Source organism: Orbicella faveolata, unplaced genomic scaffold (genome assembly GCF_042242905.1).
Source record: "Orbicella faveolata isolate gen_17 unplaced genomic scaffold, um_ofav_v1 contig_13, whole genome shotgun sequence".
Classification (NCBI taxonomy): Eukaryota; Metazoa; Cnidaria; class Anthozoa; order Scleractinia; family Merulinidae; genus Orbicella; species Orbicella faveolata.
This window is the reverse complement of record NW_028301540.1, coordinates 19,890,519-19,908,122: the sequence shown is the minus strand read 5'-3', so window position 1 is coordinate 19,908,122 and position 17,604 is coordinate 19,890,519. Positions and strand designations below refer to the sequence as shown.

The 17,604-nt window shown below is 36.9% G+C and overlaps 1 protein-coding gene across 1 annotated transcript in view; it reads right to left on the bottom strand.

Moving 5' to 3' along the window:
- Nucleotides 1-6,866: 6,866 nt before the first annotated feature.
- LOC110047864 (uncharacterized) overlaps nucleotides 6,867-17,604 on the bottom strand; it is a 33,313-nt gene continuing 22,575 nt past the window's right edge. Inside the window, exons 10-11 of the mRNA XM_089284962.1 lie at nucleotides 15,925-15,972; nucleotides 6,867-7,993 (exon numbers count right to left, since the gene is read on the bottom strand). Coding sequence (XP_089141088.1) covers nucleotides 7,965-7,993; nucleotides 15,925-15,972 — 77 coding nt within the window. The 3' untranslated portion in view covers nucleotides 6,867-7,964. The remainder of the gene's footprint in view (nucleotides 7,994-15,924; nucleotides 15,973-17,604) is intronic.

Below are 17,604 nucleotides of genomic sequence, written 5' to 3'. Positions count from 1 at the left end.
GGCCCTTTCCAGTGCCAAGATGGTAATCAAAGGTAATTTAACCACAGCACTTAAAGTGACATACATCCAGAGGTATTTATATCCTCAGATCTCACTTCTCCAATGGGGAGGAGACCCCAGAGTAGGCCAGACAGGAAAAAGGCAATAAATTCAAATCCCTTCCCCTGCATTTACTTGTATTTAAATCAGTTCTTACTGTACACAAAATCGACATAAATGATCTCCTTCATCTATAAGAAAAATGACGTTGAAATTTCCAAAATTGTAAGAATACTTAAAGAATAAGCCTGAGGCTGAGATTTTGAAAAGACTATAATTTTGTGTGTTGAAAATTCGTTATTACAATGTTTCTAGCCCTAACCTAAACCGTATTAAATTCTCCATTTCCCTAAACAGCAAAACTAGCCAAAAAGCAACAAAAACAGGACTAGCCGACTGTTCGATGCTAATAACATTTCTGCAAGAAGTTATATGCATTGTATCTGCAGGCTGGCTCTAAAATAACTTAAACACCACCCAGACACCAAATACATTTAACAACAGAAATGTCATATACTATGATCTAAGAATATTCACAAGGACATTTTACACCTAAAACTGACAGAAAAATAAAAATATTCAGCCGCGGCTGGAAAGACAATATTTTTGACAAAACGAGTGTATTTCAAAGAAGAATTGGAATAACCCAATCCTAATACAAATGGAATACGTGTCCAGACACAGGAAAACAGAAACGGTTTTCGGTAGAAAAAACAAGGGTCACAAAAAAACGAGCAAAAGCTCCTTTTAGATTTAAAATTCGAACATAACAAACGCTTCAAACTCTCTCATCCCGCTTTACTTTTCGCAGAAAATCTAATTCTGCATGAATATAGAACAGAAAAAAACAGCACATAAGGCCGCTTGTGGCGAGCTGCAGCTCGCTAGTTGTATTTTCCCGGGATTAGTAAACTTGTATGGTATGGTTTGCATTTTGTGAATTAAAATCTAACGGAAAAGGTTCACCTTTCGAATCGTTGACGGCAGTGTGATTCAACATGACTTGAACCGAACTGCAATTCAACCTCCTATAAGCCTTTGTTGTTCGTACCTTCATATGAACACTCGCCACCATAATTCTTTAGGATGTATTTACCAATCAAACACAAGAATCCAAAATGCTTTTTGACTACCATTGAGCTTATTTTGAGACTTCTGGACTGAAGGGAACATGAAAATTCACCCCTGGGCTGAAAAACTGAGGCCTACTTGCGGTAACATTGGAAACCCTTTCACGGTGGTCACATCATAGGTCGTGAAATGTTGTCACTTAGGATGTCAGGATTGCGCAGCTAATGACAAGTATGTGTTTTCAGTCTCCTTATTTACAGGGGACGGGACCAAAACGGACGAGGACGGGAGTCAGGAGATAAAGGTATGGGAAGCGGGAGAACATGGTATGAGAAGCGGGAGGTTCTGACCCCCTGTCCCACCCACACCCCCCCCCCCCAAAAAAAAAGATTGTTAAACGACAACTTAACGGAACCCGATTGAATTTTTTAGTCAGAGCACAAAAAATAATTATAAATGAATGGACCAAATAGAGCTACAGTTGCATTAAATAGCTTATATATATGTGGCTAACATAGTTCATAATCTCTCACCCCCAGTAACTAGTAAATGACACGTGATGAAATTGGCGTGAAATAGGTGGACAATTCCCCTGTGGTTGTGATCAAATCAAAGCCATGTTTTGAGATTGAAAAATGGATTCTTCAACTAGTTTACAAGATTCTTTGCCTCCCGATAAAGAAATGTTTGTGTCCACGTACGATGAAGTATGCTGGGTGATTTCTGAATATGAGACAGACACCATAAGTAAATTTATTATTCGGAGAGTAGACAAAGAGTTTGGTTCAAAAGATCAGTGCACTATTTAAAAAATTACTAGGGGTTGTTTAAGTTGATTAGTCACTTAATACTGATGCTGTAATGTACAGTGTCGCTAAATTGTAATGTATACTATTGCTGCTGAAGAGGTAAAGTTTTGGTCGGTTTCTTCTTCGCTTCGTTTTGTTGCTAAAGATGGCGTTAATTTTTGTGATAAATCGTTCCTTTCCTCTCTTATTCCATACAGACTGGCAGACCTTGTCAAAAAGAAACGGGTCTATTTCCAGAGCCCACAAACTACCAATTCTGGGTCACAAGGTGGACAAAGAAGGTAAGTGTATCTGATATATTGCCATGCGCTAGTCAGTTTCCCTTAGAAATGCTGTCGATACTTATTACTATGTCTCCTATTTTTTCTCATCAGACCAACATATTTGCTTTTGATAAGGTTTTCATACCTTGTCATCTCCCTGGTCATTGGACACTTGGGGTATGATATACTTCACAGTTTCTTATGGAAATAGTATGTTGCATATCAAAATCAACTATTTGACCCTCTCCCCTCTATCCTTGAAAGTTAAGAAGGTTGGGAAGAAGGGAATTAACTCATAAAAAAAGTAACTAACATGCCATTCCTAGGTCATAGATATGACAACAAGAACCATCTCTTACTGGGATTTACTTCAGACAGCTACAGCCAATAAATTATTCTACAGGAAAGTCAGGTATCTTTCCAATAATCCATTTGTAAAACAAAGAAATATTATGAAAATGCATTATTGTCCCTCAAGATCAGTTTACTAACCAATGCCTCGATGATAAAATGTGACTAGGGATTTTCTGAAGGAAGAAAGTAGCAAAAGAGGAAAGCTGTACAAGGAGGACAATTGGAAGGATCACTTTCCCATGGTAAAAAAGAAAGTTCTATAGGTAGTTTGCAACCACTCCCAAGAAATTCAAGTGACAAAGACTCTGGCAGCCACGTTGGATGACAAGAACAATAAAGCTACTTCTTTTGTTAATGATCATCCAACATGGTAGCGATGATGTCAGTTAATTATATGCCAGATAGTTAGATTTACAGTAATATATATGTGCCAAACTCTTCGTCTGCACTTAGTCCACACAAGCCCTAGCTCTTTTGACTGAACATTTTCTTACACATTTTAATTGAATCCCTATACATAGGATACACCAAAGCAAAAGAATGATTATGATTGTGGCGTCTTTGTCTGTATGGTAAGTTGTGCAAATACCATATTCCATCAATTACCATGTCTCTTTAAATAATTAGCTTGGCTTGAGTTAATTCAAATCAAAGTGTTCATTTTCACCTTAACTGACCACTTGTGCTGGTGATACATTTTAAACTTATTGCTTAATTATCTATGTTTAGTTTGCAGAGCACCTTAGCAGAGGAGAAACTCCTAATTTCAACCAGGTAGTTTGAATCAAAAGCAAGTATCAACACTTATCATCACATGACAAAGTAATGGAACATCATTTGGAACAAAACTACACATCTCCTATTTATATAACACTTTCTTGCAGAAATTCACCATGTTTGTCTTATTTTCTAGGATGACATTCCCTCTCTCCATGAAGTGATGAAAAAGCAGATTTTACAGCAAATGCTACCAAACTGAAGGAATGTACCTTCAAAAGAACTCAAAAGTTGTCATCAGTAGTAAACTATTGAATTTGTTTGCAAAGGATTAGTCTCCATATTTCCTTTATCAGTTGTAAATGTACATATATATAACAATTTCCCTCACTAAATTAACACTCTAAATCCATTGTTCAGTTTAAACTTCCACACAGATACTGTCATGTTCATTGAATTATTGCAATGGCCACAGAGCACGAATAGACTTTTACAGACACCATGGACTTAAGTGCAATTATTACCTTATACACAAGCTGTCCCTCTTGTTGGTAGTATTTTCAAGATCCTACCGGCTAGAGGGACAAGATCACAGAAAACTGAAAATATTTAACTGTAGAGTGATTCTAGTGTAGTATAAAACTGAAAAGCAATGTATCAAACTATTCTACAAATAAAACTGTACATGGACTTAAGTCCAATTGCCTTATACACAAGCTGTCCCTCTGGCCGGTAATATTTTCAAGATCCTACCGGCCAGAGGGAGAAGATCACAGAAAACTGAAAATATTATTGTAGAGTGATTCTAGTGTGGTATAAAACTAAAGAGCAATGTATCAAACTATTCTGCAAATAAAACTGTGCATGGACTTAAGTCCAATTACCTTATACACAAACTGTCCTTCTGGCCGGTAGTATTTTCAAGATCCTACCGCCCAGAGGGACAAGATCACAGAAAACTGAAAATATTACTGTAGAGTGATTCTAGTGTGGTATAAAACTAAAGAGCAATGTATCAAACTATTCTGCAAATAAAACTGTGCATGGACTTAAGTCCAATTACCTTATACGCAAACTGTCCCTCTGGCCAGTAGTATTTTCAAGATCCTACCAGCCAGAGGGACAAGATCACAGAAAACTGAAAATATTACTGTAGAGTGATTCTAGTGTGGTATACAACTAAAGAGCAATGTATCAAACTATTCTGCAGATAAAACTGTGCATGGACTTAAGTCCAATTACCTTATACACAAGCTGTCCTTCTGGCCGGTAGTATTTTTAAGATCCTACCGGCCAGAGGGACAAGGCAAAGGAAGTTTGAATTCGGGGACCCACCGAATCAAGAGCTCAATAAAAAAAATTGTCCTCAAGGAAAGAAGTATTTAAAAACTCTTGTGCCCAAGTCAAAGACGTCCACAATGTCATGTTAGCGTGCAAATTTACGGTTTGCGAACTAGACGGGAAGAGACCTAAAGAAATATACAGCATTTTGCCGAACAATTCACTGCTTTACTCTCTACACATTATTCTTAACATGTCAGGTAAATGAAAACGTACTTGTCTTGTTGATCAACATAGTTTTACCACTGGCAATTCGCATATTATGTGATTGGTATAGTCCGCCATATTGGAATAGCCGACAATTTCCGAAAACTGCTCGACTCGGAAACTCGCTCCTAGTACTCCTCGGTTGTCCTTCTGAGCGGTAGGATTTAGGCACTGTACCGTTGCAGTTATGTCCTATGTAGCAGACATGTCCTCTGACGTAATGTGATATACGGAGCCAATCATATCATGTGTTCTATCTAATAACTGGTAACTAAACTCCGTTGCAGTTGGGTCTTCGAGCAAAATTGATTTTTGGAGGGGTGGCGTTCGGAAGCAGTATTTGACTTTGTATGTCTCTACTCTGAACCAGAGTGACTCTGAACGTAAATATGCAGCGACTATTTGCAAGAATGGCATTTACCTCACAAGATTTCTATCGAAAATTGACCGCTTAGTGTATTTTCAGTTTCAAATTTAACATGAAAGTTCGATCGAAGATTTAAACAGTGGTTGCTCTCCGGTTTGCGAACTGCGTGTTCCCGGCCAGCCAATATTAAACTCCGCGCTTTGATTATCCTCAAATTATTCAGATCGTTTAATGATATTACAGAGGCAAAACAAAATTTCTGAGAAGCAGTGTAACCAATTTTAGTTTCGGTGCTGTAAAACTACCACTCAATCTGCGCAGTATTTCTCTATTCCCAATCTTGTCACTCACACGAAATCCGGTTCGCGAAAGCCCTCTTCTCAGTATAAGTTTGTTGAGGCTGACTGAACCTTTTTGGGTAAGCCATCTCCTGTAGCATCGAACATTTATTACAGAAATTTTCTTGTCGAGTAGATTTTTATGGCCGGAGTGCTTTCTAACTGTTCCTAGTTCGATTTGCTTTACAAAACAGCAGTAGTAGTCAAAAAACCACAGAGCACTTTGTGGCGTATTGAACACACCACAGAGCGCTTTGTGGCCTACTCAAAACACCACAGAGCGCTTTGTGGCCTATTCAAAACACCACAAAGCGCTATGTGGTGTTTTATTTTGGGATTTAACATTGAAAACTGGATGGCTCGTTGACTCGCAAATATCTCACAGCTATTTTCTGAAATAATTTGGTTTTTCCAATTTTTCACACCACAAAACGCTTTGTGGCCTATTCAAAACACCGCAAAGCGCTTTGTGACCTATTCAAAACACCACAAAGCGCTTTGTGGCCTATTCAATACACCACAAAGCGCTTTGTGGTCGTCATCGTAATCATAGCGATTCTGTCAGTGGAAATTATACTATGTGGACAAAACTGGCAGAGGGGTTCTCTTATTTTGACAGGGAGGTTGGCAAGATTTTCGCACCACCCCTTACATTAATTATGCATGCAATTTTTTGACTGACTCGTTCTTTTCACGATTGCTGTTTGAGTATAATGTGATAGTTTGAGATAGTTGCATACATAATTAATGTATGGCGCTGTACGGAAATCGTACCTGGAGGTTAGCCGAGTGCTCTTAAAGAAACCTCTGAAAGGAACCAATAGATTTTCGCAAACGTGCTGAGCAAGTTTATGTTGAACACTATTTCAGTTTTTGTTTTTAGAAAGAAATATCACCGAACCCCCGATATAAGACTTGATACCCTTAAAAGTACTTGTTATGGTTATCTGAGAGAGCACTGACTGCTAATGAGATTTGCATTCCTGGGATCGGCTGGAACTAGCTACAACGGGTACGTGTTATTAACCGGGAGAGACGATGAAATGAAAGCAGAAGGTTGAAAATTAGGAATTCAGTGATACCTCAACCTATCACTTGTTTCGGTTAGAGAATCTTAGAGGGATTTATTATGTTCATTGATTTATAGCTCTATTGTTAGTCCTCGTTTGTAGGCACACCCCTCAGGAATTTACCATTGAACATGGAATGAAACTTTAGTCGGATACTGATATGGGTATTTCTTTTTTTAACAAGTCTATGGATCTCGCCGTGACATTGCAAGGCGAAGAACTCGACCAATGTTTTACCAACACGGACCTCATACTAGTTCAATAACATAATTCAGTTATGACAAAGAAGATTACAAATCTTTTTTTATTTATTTATGGCTAGACTGGAATTTATACAACTGGTGTTTTCATGAGCAGGTATAATTACCATTATCACTATCAACTGGAATCTTATAGATCTTTCTACACACGGGCGAACCAAAACAATCTGACTTGTGACCTTGAATTAATTGGCTTGAATTATGTGCAATGCTCACGTATGATACAAACCGTTGCTTTATCCAAACATTTTCGAAAATTATATTTTAGGGCATGTTTTTAGCCTGTGTTGTAAAACCACTATAATCTTGAGATTTGTATTGTTACAAAGGCAAAATAACCAAAGTTAGAATTAGTTTGAGAAATTCTATTTTTGACAGATAAATGCCTTTTGGACATACTAATATAATACTTATCATTGCATTTACAGTGGTGCACTTCTAACACAGACCACCAAACTAATTTTTTTTCATCATTTTTTGACATGTTTTCAACAACTTTCCTATGGCTTCCATTCAAATCTGCAAATCCAAATTATGAAAAGAAATGTGAAAGGTGGAGTTGTCGACTGATCAACAGGTTACATGATGCTTGATATTTTCACCATTCATGCATTTTGATTAGCTTATTTAAACCAAGGAAGGTGGACGCAGTTAGTCAGGCACGACTGTGGCTGGGTTCTTATTACAAAGATGAAAAGTTCTGTCACTCTTTTGTCCCTTAAATCTAGATCCAACAAACTAGTCACAGGCAACACAGTGATTTGTGGTTCATTTAGTAAAAAAAAAAGTAATGACATATTTTCTTCAGCCTTTGAGCTTGGGCTAATTTGAAAAAGCTGTTGTAAATGTAGAACAATCAAAACAATTTCAGACTCATCCTCTATTTACTTAATTATTACTTATTAATACATCTGTTAAAGAAATCCTGATAAAAATTTAAAAAATCTACGAAATAAATACTGATTTTATCACTGTCACTAAACTCATCCTCTATTAACTTTCTGTAGAGGTGTTCATCATCATTGTCTTGTTCTTCTTGCCCTTCCACTTGTTCTTCTTGATCCTCTTGTCCTTCTTCTTCTTCTTTGTCTTCTTCTAACTCCCCCTCCTCCTCATCGATCATATCATCTAATGCCTCCAGGTATGGTTTGGCCAGGCTATTAAAAATATGGAGATGGATTTACTTCATTAATAGACACAACAATATTGTGGAAAACTGAAACTTTCTGTGAAGGGGCCTGTTGCGGCTATTTCGTGTTTTCTTTGTGTCCTTTTTTGTTCCGTATGTTGATGTATTTTTTCACATTCTGCATGCTTTTTTTCTCGCGTCGTATGTAAATTTCGTTGCGTATATATTTGTGTTATCCTTTCATGTTCGTTTAGTGCTAGTTTATCGTCCGGTACACTTGTATCTTCTTGGTTCCCTGAACCCCGTTGCCAGCATTTTGGTAAGCCGTTTAGTTTATCGTCTGTTTGTGTTTTCCTCTTAGTTTTCTGCCGTCTTCAGTTAGTTATTTGTAGTAATTCGTTTCATGTTTATCTTTAGGAATTTACCTTCCTCCTACGGAAAGTGAAATAAATTTGCTGGACTAATTGAAACTCGCTTTAAGTTGTGTCTGAAGTCGGCCCTTTGCCTCTTCAGGGCCCATTTCTTGAAACTTCCTGGCTATTCAAGGGCTTGTCAACTTACAAGGACCGTTTTCAGGCTGCTGTTTTGGGCCCAAAGCACCAAACTACCTAATGAAACTGAACTCAGTTTTTAAAAAGAGCATTGGAATTACAATCTAAAGTACAACAGTAATATTATTATAATTCAAATTATAAATATTCGTACTGTATTTTGAAAGTGGAAGTTTTTTCACGAGGGATGTGAACGCCTTAAAGAGATCTTTTCCCGACTGTGCTATCCTGACGACCTTGTGCAGTCAATCATTCGTAGATTTATTGAATCAAGTGTCCGAGGATTCACATACTCGAGTGGCTGATAAAAGGCGCATTTGATCATATTCACATGTTAATTTGCGCCTTAGAAATGTTAAATATTATTTTATTATTATTATTATTATTATTATTATTGTTATTATTATTATTATTATTATTATTATTATTATTATTATTATTATTATTATTATTATTATTATTATTATTAAAAGAGAAGCCCCAGTCAGAATCGTGTTGCCCTACAAGGACCAGAAATCTGCAAACGTAGTACGTAAACAGCTGGCTGACCTCAGTCGGAAGATCAACGCAGATATTAACCCAGTTTACACAAGTAGAAAGATCAAGGATGAAATTAAGGTCAGGGAAGACAAGCAGCCTCTTGTTAGTCAACAATGCGTGGTGTATTCATTTCAGTGTGGCCTGTGTGATGCAGGCTATGTCGGTTACACGTGCCGACACCCACACCAACGAATTGAAGAACACAAAGGATCGGCAACCACCTTAGAGAGCAGCACGATATGGAGCCAGAAGACATCGCACAGAGTTTTCGAATCTTAAGAAAGTGTCAGAACAAATTTGGCTACCTTATTTTTGAAATGTTTTTTTTTATCAAAGAACTGAAACCAATGCTAAACAAACAGTGCGATTCAATTCGCGCCCAATTATTTGTTTAGAGCAATTCTTGCTAAGATTATTTTATTTTTCCATTGTATATTTTTAACACTTTTTCACATATTTTATCACATTTTAGCGTTCGCCACATTTTTATCTATTATAAGTTGTTTTTAACATATTTATGGCTATATGCTATTGTAGAAAATTTACTCACTTGAAAATGACCTCGTAGAGGTCGAAACGTCGTGACTTTTTAGCGCTAGTTTTTATTTCAAAATCGATTTCTAAGAAACTACTTATTAACATACTGTATTTCTATACCTAACTGAGAAAACCAGTTTTTGATTAATATGATGCAAATGGACTTCTCTATAAACTCACTTCCTTCAACTTAATGTCTGCTAATTTTTCACGCAAATAGCAAACCACCAGTTGTGATTGCAGTTACCCGTCTCACTCTACATAGCAATTTTCAATTTGGTTTCAAAATTAACTTGCATTTGGGTTTGCATCACTGTGCTCTGTTTTGCATCCTGTACTTTCTTTGTTGCGTTGTTTGTAATATTGTTAATACTCTGGTTCTGGTTTCAAGGCACTTCAATGAAAACTGTTCAGACATCACTTCCTTCCTGCATGAGATGAAGTAATAGTTAAAAGCACATGCCATTTTTGGTCTGGGACACTGATGGGGATTCCTGGACAGGCCCCCAGAGGAGCTCCCATCTGCTTTCAAAATTGCATCATTAGCCTAGCAAAACTAGTGCCAGTCCTAAACCCCACATTAGCATTTAAAATCCTTAAAACTCATAGTCTTGTTGTTATTGGGATAAGATGTTCTAGGTTCCGAGCTACTTTGTCTGAAACACCTCACAAGATTAGAAGCCACAGATTTAGGAAAGCCATTCCCTAACAGAACGTTTTCATCATTGTTCTTTGTTTCTGAATGAGAGAGTCTATTTCACATATACGAGAAGCCTGGTGCAACAAAGCCTAACCCAAGTAATTTTGACAAGTTAACGTACTTGACTAGAAAACGAGACATTCTGTCCAGTGTTTGTGTGATTCCTATAAATGTCAATGGATGTTCTTTTCAGAGAAATGTCCAGGAAATGGATCAAGCCACCTTCAAATTTGTTGACTGTAAAACATGTCAGATTTATTTGGTTTGTCCATCAACAGCATATCTTCAAAATAACGTCCATAAAACTACTCATTTATAAGGCCACTGTCAAGCATTTTACGAACAATATCATTTTTGAGTTCTGTCATGATAAAAAAAAACAACGGCCTAATGAAGAACCCAACAAAATGCCATCAATTTGGTTGTCGAGTGCTCTCTTAATTAATTTGGTGTTAATCAATTTATTGTCATTAACTCCAAAGAAACCAATCTGAACAACTGTCAGGGCTTGCAAACTCCAGTTCCTCTTAGAGTGAAAACAAGGTGTTTTCCTTCCACATCTACATGGGAGAGTATCATAATTTATGTGGGTGGTGGTGGTGTATCGAGTTGTGCTTGACAAACCCTTTTCATTTTTTATGTTTCTACATATAGCAATATAAAGGAACTGTTTTTTAACTGTTTAATAGCAAACCACTTTATTTTTAAAAAGTGCCTGTTATTTTTAGTTAAAGTTAATTTGGCTAACAATTCCTTTCTATTTAAATGTATGTTGCTTGAAAACTGTGATCTGGTGGCCCTAGATGCAATTTGAGTTTTTCTGTAATTTTGAAAAGTCAAGCCCCACTGTTTGTTATTAATATTGTATCAAAAGGATAACACCATTCTTATCATGGTTATTCTATTGATTCCATTTCATCATTACTTAAGGTGGTTTTGCAGTTATTGTGGGCACACTACCCCATGTCAAAGTTTGCAACATAAATTTTGGGGCTTTGAAGTGTTGGCTAAGAAATTTTGGGAAATATTTTGTCTTTCACTCGGTGATAATGTTACTTAATTCCACTTACTGGGGAAAATATTTTTATTCTTACTGGTGTTTGACTGGACCCCATTTTTTGGACAACAACACTACCAGTAAAAAAAATTTTGCTGGCATACTTTTACTCAATTTCTGGAACCAGCTTATTCTGACTTAATAAAAACCATACCCAAGTTTTGGGGAAATCATTTGAGCAGAAGTTCAGAAGTATTAACTTAAAGGTCAAAGACATGTAAACTCAACTCTAACATTCACTGAAAGTTTCTACAATTGACTCTAATTTCCAAAACAAGCCATGAACCCAAATTTTGTGAGAAGCTTGCCCCAAAGCTTGCTAAATAAAAGTGGCTAGTCGATTAGTGATCGTGCGAACCATAAAAAGCATTAATCCCTAGTTCTTAAAATACTATAAAATGCTTGATAACCTCATTGAATTTTCAAAGATGCATTTTGCAACAGTATTTGGAAATAACTTTTGTGTCAAAGTCTTTCCACACAAATTGTACGGTACAGCAATATTTTGGCTTTAAGTTTTACTGTTGTGACTCAAAAAGAAATGGGGCACTGTTGTCAGGATTGTAAGCTACTCCCCGACTGATCTCTGGTGAGGAAGAGAAGCAGTTTTATTAATCTATGATTACAAATACAAAATAGGCACTACAGGTACAGGCTGAGCCATCTTTTTGCCATTCCTTAATATATAGTTAAAAAGACAATTATTAATAATAACAATAATAATAAATAAAAATAGCAATAAAAACAACAACGATGACAACAAAAATAATAACAATAATATTAATGATAATGATGTGCTTCTGGGCATGAACTATGCTTTCATTCATGACAGTTGGTTCATTGTATTTGACCAGTAAAAGTGCTTCACTGGGTCTATTTGTTAGAAAAGTAGAGTCTCATCAAAATGTGTGGGCACAGTTCATGGATGTTTAAAATCTTGTGAGGGTTGTGCTCTATGACTGATTAATCACCCAATGAATCACTGTTGCAACACCAAAGCAAGAAGGCAAGTTTATAAAAAAGTTGAGCATTTCTGCAAGTTGAAATTTTCTCGTGAGTGCTAATGGGCAACAAAAGTCTACCAGGTAGGCAACTAAAAAGACACACGGGGAACCAACAAAAACAGAACTAGTTGCCCAAAGGGCAAATTAGCAAGAAAGTTACTGTCGAACACTGCATAAATAGCTGTCAAACTCATTCTAAGAGCTTTGCGGCATCCAAAAATTTTCTTTACTCTGCCTCCTTGACTCCTCAACCTCTCTTAATTCATTTATGTTTGTTGTGCCCCAAACCATTGCAGGAAAGAAAGTGAGTGCTTTGCAGGCTGTAAGTATACATGTAGAATACAGTAGGGGCAATAATTATCTCCTCAGAGCTTTATTATCTAGCTCTCTGCACGCACTGCAGGCCTATGATGAGGGAGCATCACAGGCCTGCAGTGCGTGCAGAGAGCTAGATAATAAAGCTCTGAGGAGATAATTATTGTACATGTATGGTTTACCAGTTTTGTCATTTAAGTTAAGGTTGTCATTTGCTAACACAGAAAGCTCAACTTCCTACAAGCTGTCTTGTTCACAGCTTTTGGGGTTTTAAATAAGAGTCACAACAAAGAATAGAAAAAATATGTGCACTGCGACAAATGCTTGAGTAACTACATATGATATGCAAATATCTTCTGTGTAACATGTAGCAAACATAGGCACGCAAGGCGTGCAAGAGTTATTTTTTTTGTGTGAAGTCTCCGAAATAGGAGCATTCATGGAACTGTTTACAGTAATGATTGGGTTAATTTAACAAGTTTTTTTGGTTGCGATGTACAGCAAAAAAGAAACTGGGAATTTATGATGTACACACGATGTTACATTGGTAATGGTACGGTAACTAAATAGTAAGCCGTAAAATGTTCGACTGAACAAACTACAGTAATCTGACACGTCTCCATATTAATGTAGATACCACCTTATTTTCTAACAGGTAACTTGGATTAACCCACACTGTGATTGGTTTGACACACGCACATGCATAACTCCCTCACTCACCGATCACATAGCCCTTCCAACCCCCAAGAGAAATTTTTGCTCAAAAATACTCAAGTTAAGAGAGCTTTTCGCATTTTATACGAGTCGTAAGTTTACCCTTTTTACACTACACCACACAACAACACTACTTCACCGAAAATAGAAATAAAGAGAAAAAAACCTCTCTGACACTTTGAAAGTCTGATTTAATGAATGAGTTTCCAGTAATCGGGTGCCCGTATTTGCGCGAAGAACTCTGGGATCGTCAGGGGACAAACATTGCTAGTCGCTAGAAGGAAATGTATGGCGAAAAGTTGTTTCGAAGTACAAGAAAACGATTTTTGAGAGAGATCAACGCTTTTTCACCGTCGTTTTTATCGCGAATGGAATCCGTTGCTTGCGTGAGGTTTACTGCGAAATTTACATCGCGTAATGGTCTGAAAATATTACAAAATTAATTAGGTATAAATCGAGAGGAAATAACCCAGTAAAGCCTTTTAAGTTGTGTACAGGCTACTTTTGGCTTATTTGAAAGCTCAGTCATATAAATAATACTGGAAATAAGCCCGGTGGCGATCATTGTACTGTCTGGGGTTGATTTAATGACAAATGAGTACGCGCGACTCATGCTGTGTGGCTACTGTGTTGCTCAAAGCCTTTGTTTTGCTTTTACAAGCACGTAATTCAGTGAGTTTCCTTTTCTATAACAGATCAAGGGTGGCTCCTTGAATATATCTCTGAGTATTTGTATTTAAAAGTGCCATTTGTGCGTGGTTATGCTTTCCAAAGTTTGGTATTGACGGTTGAGTGAAATTGCCCGACACAAAGGATAGTAGTTCCTTCTGCAATGTTTGATTTCTGTTTCAGAGCTTCTTTTCTGTCTTTATATTTAACTTCTTGGAGGGTCTTTTCTACCATTTGCTCCGGGTAGCCTCTCGAGATCAGGCATGTATTGAAATTTTCAATATTCTCTTCAATGTATTTCACAATAAACCTCACGCAAGCAAAAGGGAGTTTATCGGCAAATTTTATCACTTATTTCACGGTTATTCAAACAAAAACTTACATTTTCTATGTATCAACATTACCAAAATCCATTCGCGATAAAACAACGGTGAAAAAGCGTTGATCTCTCCCCAAAATCATGTTTTTGGGCGTCGAAACAACTTTTCGCCATACATTTCCTTCTAGCGACTTGCAATGTTTGCCCCCTGACGATCCCAGAGTTCTTTGCGCAAACACGAGTATCCGATTACTGGCAACTCATTCATTAAATTGCACTTTAACTTGGTGTCACGCAGTCTTCAAAGAACATTTGAACAGTTTTCATACTTTTTACCTCTAAAAATGTCAGACTGAAAAGAATGTCATAAAACGCCCATCAAATAAAAATATTAAAATGCTACTGCAGAGACGTAAAAACCGTCCCGAAAGGAAAGCTTCTTTTTTTGTTTAATATCCTGGGAACAATAGCCGATAACTTGTCTGCTCTAATTGAATTTATTTCCATATAAAAAACGAAAGTGTTAAGTTACCATTTGTAACTAAAGATAGCAAACATCTCGTGGGAACAAGTAGTGACGATTCGTCAGCTCTAATTAAATTTACTCCCTTGTGAAAAATAAGAGTGTCGAATTACCCTTTGTAACTAAAAAATAAAAATATCTCGTTATATTTGCATGCAACCAGAACAAAACAATCGTTACCTGCACTTACTATTGTAAACGTTAGAACTGTTTCAAATCTAAATAGTCTCGTCTCCTCTAAAACATGCCCTAAGAACTAGAAGCGACGATTCGTGACCTCTAATTGAATTTACTCCTTGTGAAAAACAAAAGTATCAAGTTACCTTTGTAACTAAATATAAAAATGTCTCGTTACATTTGCATACTACTAACTCATGAACTGTTTCAAAACTCAAGGCTCATCTCGTTCATAACTAAAACGCTCAGCCTAATCCACAGAAAATGTCGAAGTAAGCCCAATATATGCACACTTCCTCCTCTTTTATAAAAGAGTAAATATGGCCGTTCTGGACTGTATCGGGATCAAATCTTCTCACATACCATTTACCTTTATAACAAGAAATTTGATTGGCTGTTTATAGTAGATCCAATCCGATTGGTGTGACATGCATACATCTCTCACTCACTCACTCACTCACTCACTCACTCACTCACTCATCCATTGACCCATCCATAACATACAACGACGCGCTGACTAAAAGGTATTTTTTTTACAAAAAAATAACTTAAAAACCTCAACGTTTGTCAGAAATAGTTCGCTGCACGACGTATTTTCAATTCTTTTCTCCGTGTTTGAAAATCTGGTCAAACATGCCAGTGAGGACTCACTAACACGACAAGTTGTCATGCAGGTCACATGCTGGGCCTTTCTAATACAATAGCCAGAGGAAAGGAAACAAGATTTGCAGTGTATGACTGGCGTATTCCAACAAATTAGGTCAAATGTACATATGTATGATGTAGTGTTAAGGATAAGGTAAGAGCTCATTTACTAAAGCTCATTTTATTTTACCCTAAGTAATAAAAATACCTTCAAATTTGGGGCGCTTGGGTGGACTTGGCCCTTCTGCTGACCCATCTGCAAAAAGAAAGAAACAGGGCGTACGTTTATCAACACCACGTACAGCAGTCTGAGAGGTATTGAATCACACTTCTTTGAAGGAAATGTCTAAAAAACACCTGCATTATTACAAATAAAATCAGAGCCTGATGAAATGAAGCATAAAAGTGAATACAACTGGATAAATGCTTGTTGTACATTTCATTGGGTATACTTTCCATGCACTTGCTATACAGCAAAAAGGAAGAAAAGAAACACGAGAAATCAGGCTCTCACTGTGGTCGAGACTGAAGTCTGTAATGTAAGTTACGGGCCGTTATGGACCAAGTTTCTCCCTTTCAATTTCTGGCCCAAGCTCGAGGCGCGTGGGCCATAAATTAACGGGGGGAAAACGAGGTTTCGTTACATACAGTACACACCGGGGGTACACACCCTGAAGACGTTGTTAGTAAGACATTTATTATATCTCCAAGCGTGTTTGATGGCTTCGGAAACAGCTCTAAATTATAGCGAGCTAAACTAAACTGACAAATCACAGTGTGCATGGCAACAAAGCCTTGCAAAAAAAGTACAATAACAAAAATTGTTTCTTGAATTCTGTGCGACAGTATCTTCAACTAAGACTAGTTTACCTGAGTTTTCCTGACTATGTTACATTTTTTTTGGGGGGGGGGGGGTGGGAAAGGGGGTACCAAGGTTATATAATAAATCTCAGTTGGTTTTTGCAGCTATTCACTGCATCAATGAATAAAATAAATTCAGTAAGAGCAAGAGAAAGATTTTGAATGCCTACATGTAAGAATGAACAAAATTGATGAAAATATAATATTTATTTTCATATGTTTACACAAGATAATAGCTTGCGTCAATTTTGCTTTCTGTTAATTCCATATTACCTGATTTACCTCAACCATTTGATGAGCAGATTAATTGTGAAAAAAAAATGTTAATGGAGAAGTGTCTCTAAATTAACTGTCAACAAGTTTTACTTCATTTCCGGGTGCTAAGTGACTGTTGGTTTGAGGCTAATCAACTTCAGATAAGGAGCTTATAGGGACGGTGGGGATGGTTGTCATTTGTCAATCAAAGTGTAAAGTTTTGAACCTTCCGGACACAATATCATGACAAGCTGTCATGAGCTGTAGGGAATAGCCATTGTGTCCAGTCATGCAGGTCACATATGCTAAGCCTTTCTAATACAATAGCCAGAGGAAAGGAAACAAGATTTACAGTGCATGACTGGCATATTCAGACAAATTAGATCAAATGTATATATGTAGGATGTAGTCTTCACCAGTGAAGCTCATTTTACACCTTTTGCTGTTCATTTACAGAAAATATCCATTCCTTTGTGTTCAAATTTGTTTCATTATGGTTAATGTACTCTCATTAACACCAGTATGGCATTCATTTGCGCGTAAGGAACGTTCAAGAATAGCATTTGCATATGCATTAACATTCAAAATCATCAAAAGATAAACAATATCTTCCCTTGACATTCATTGGCTGTAAATGTATTTTCATGTTTGTCGAAATAAAATTCGTCATCAGGAAACGACAATCATTTACACTTTTGAACAATCCTTTTTTAACAAAAGACTTTCAATAACACAATTTGCATGAGAACTCACAATCAATTGCATTATTATA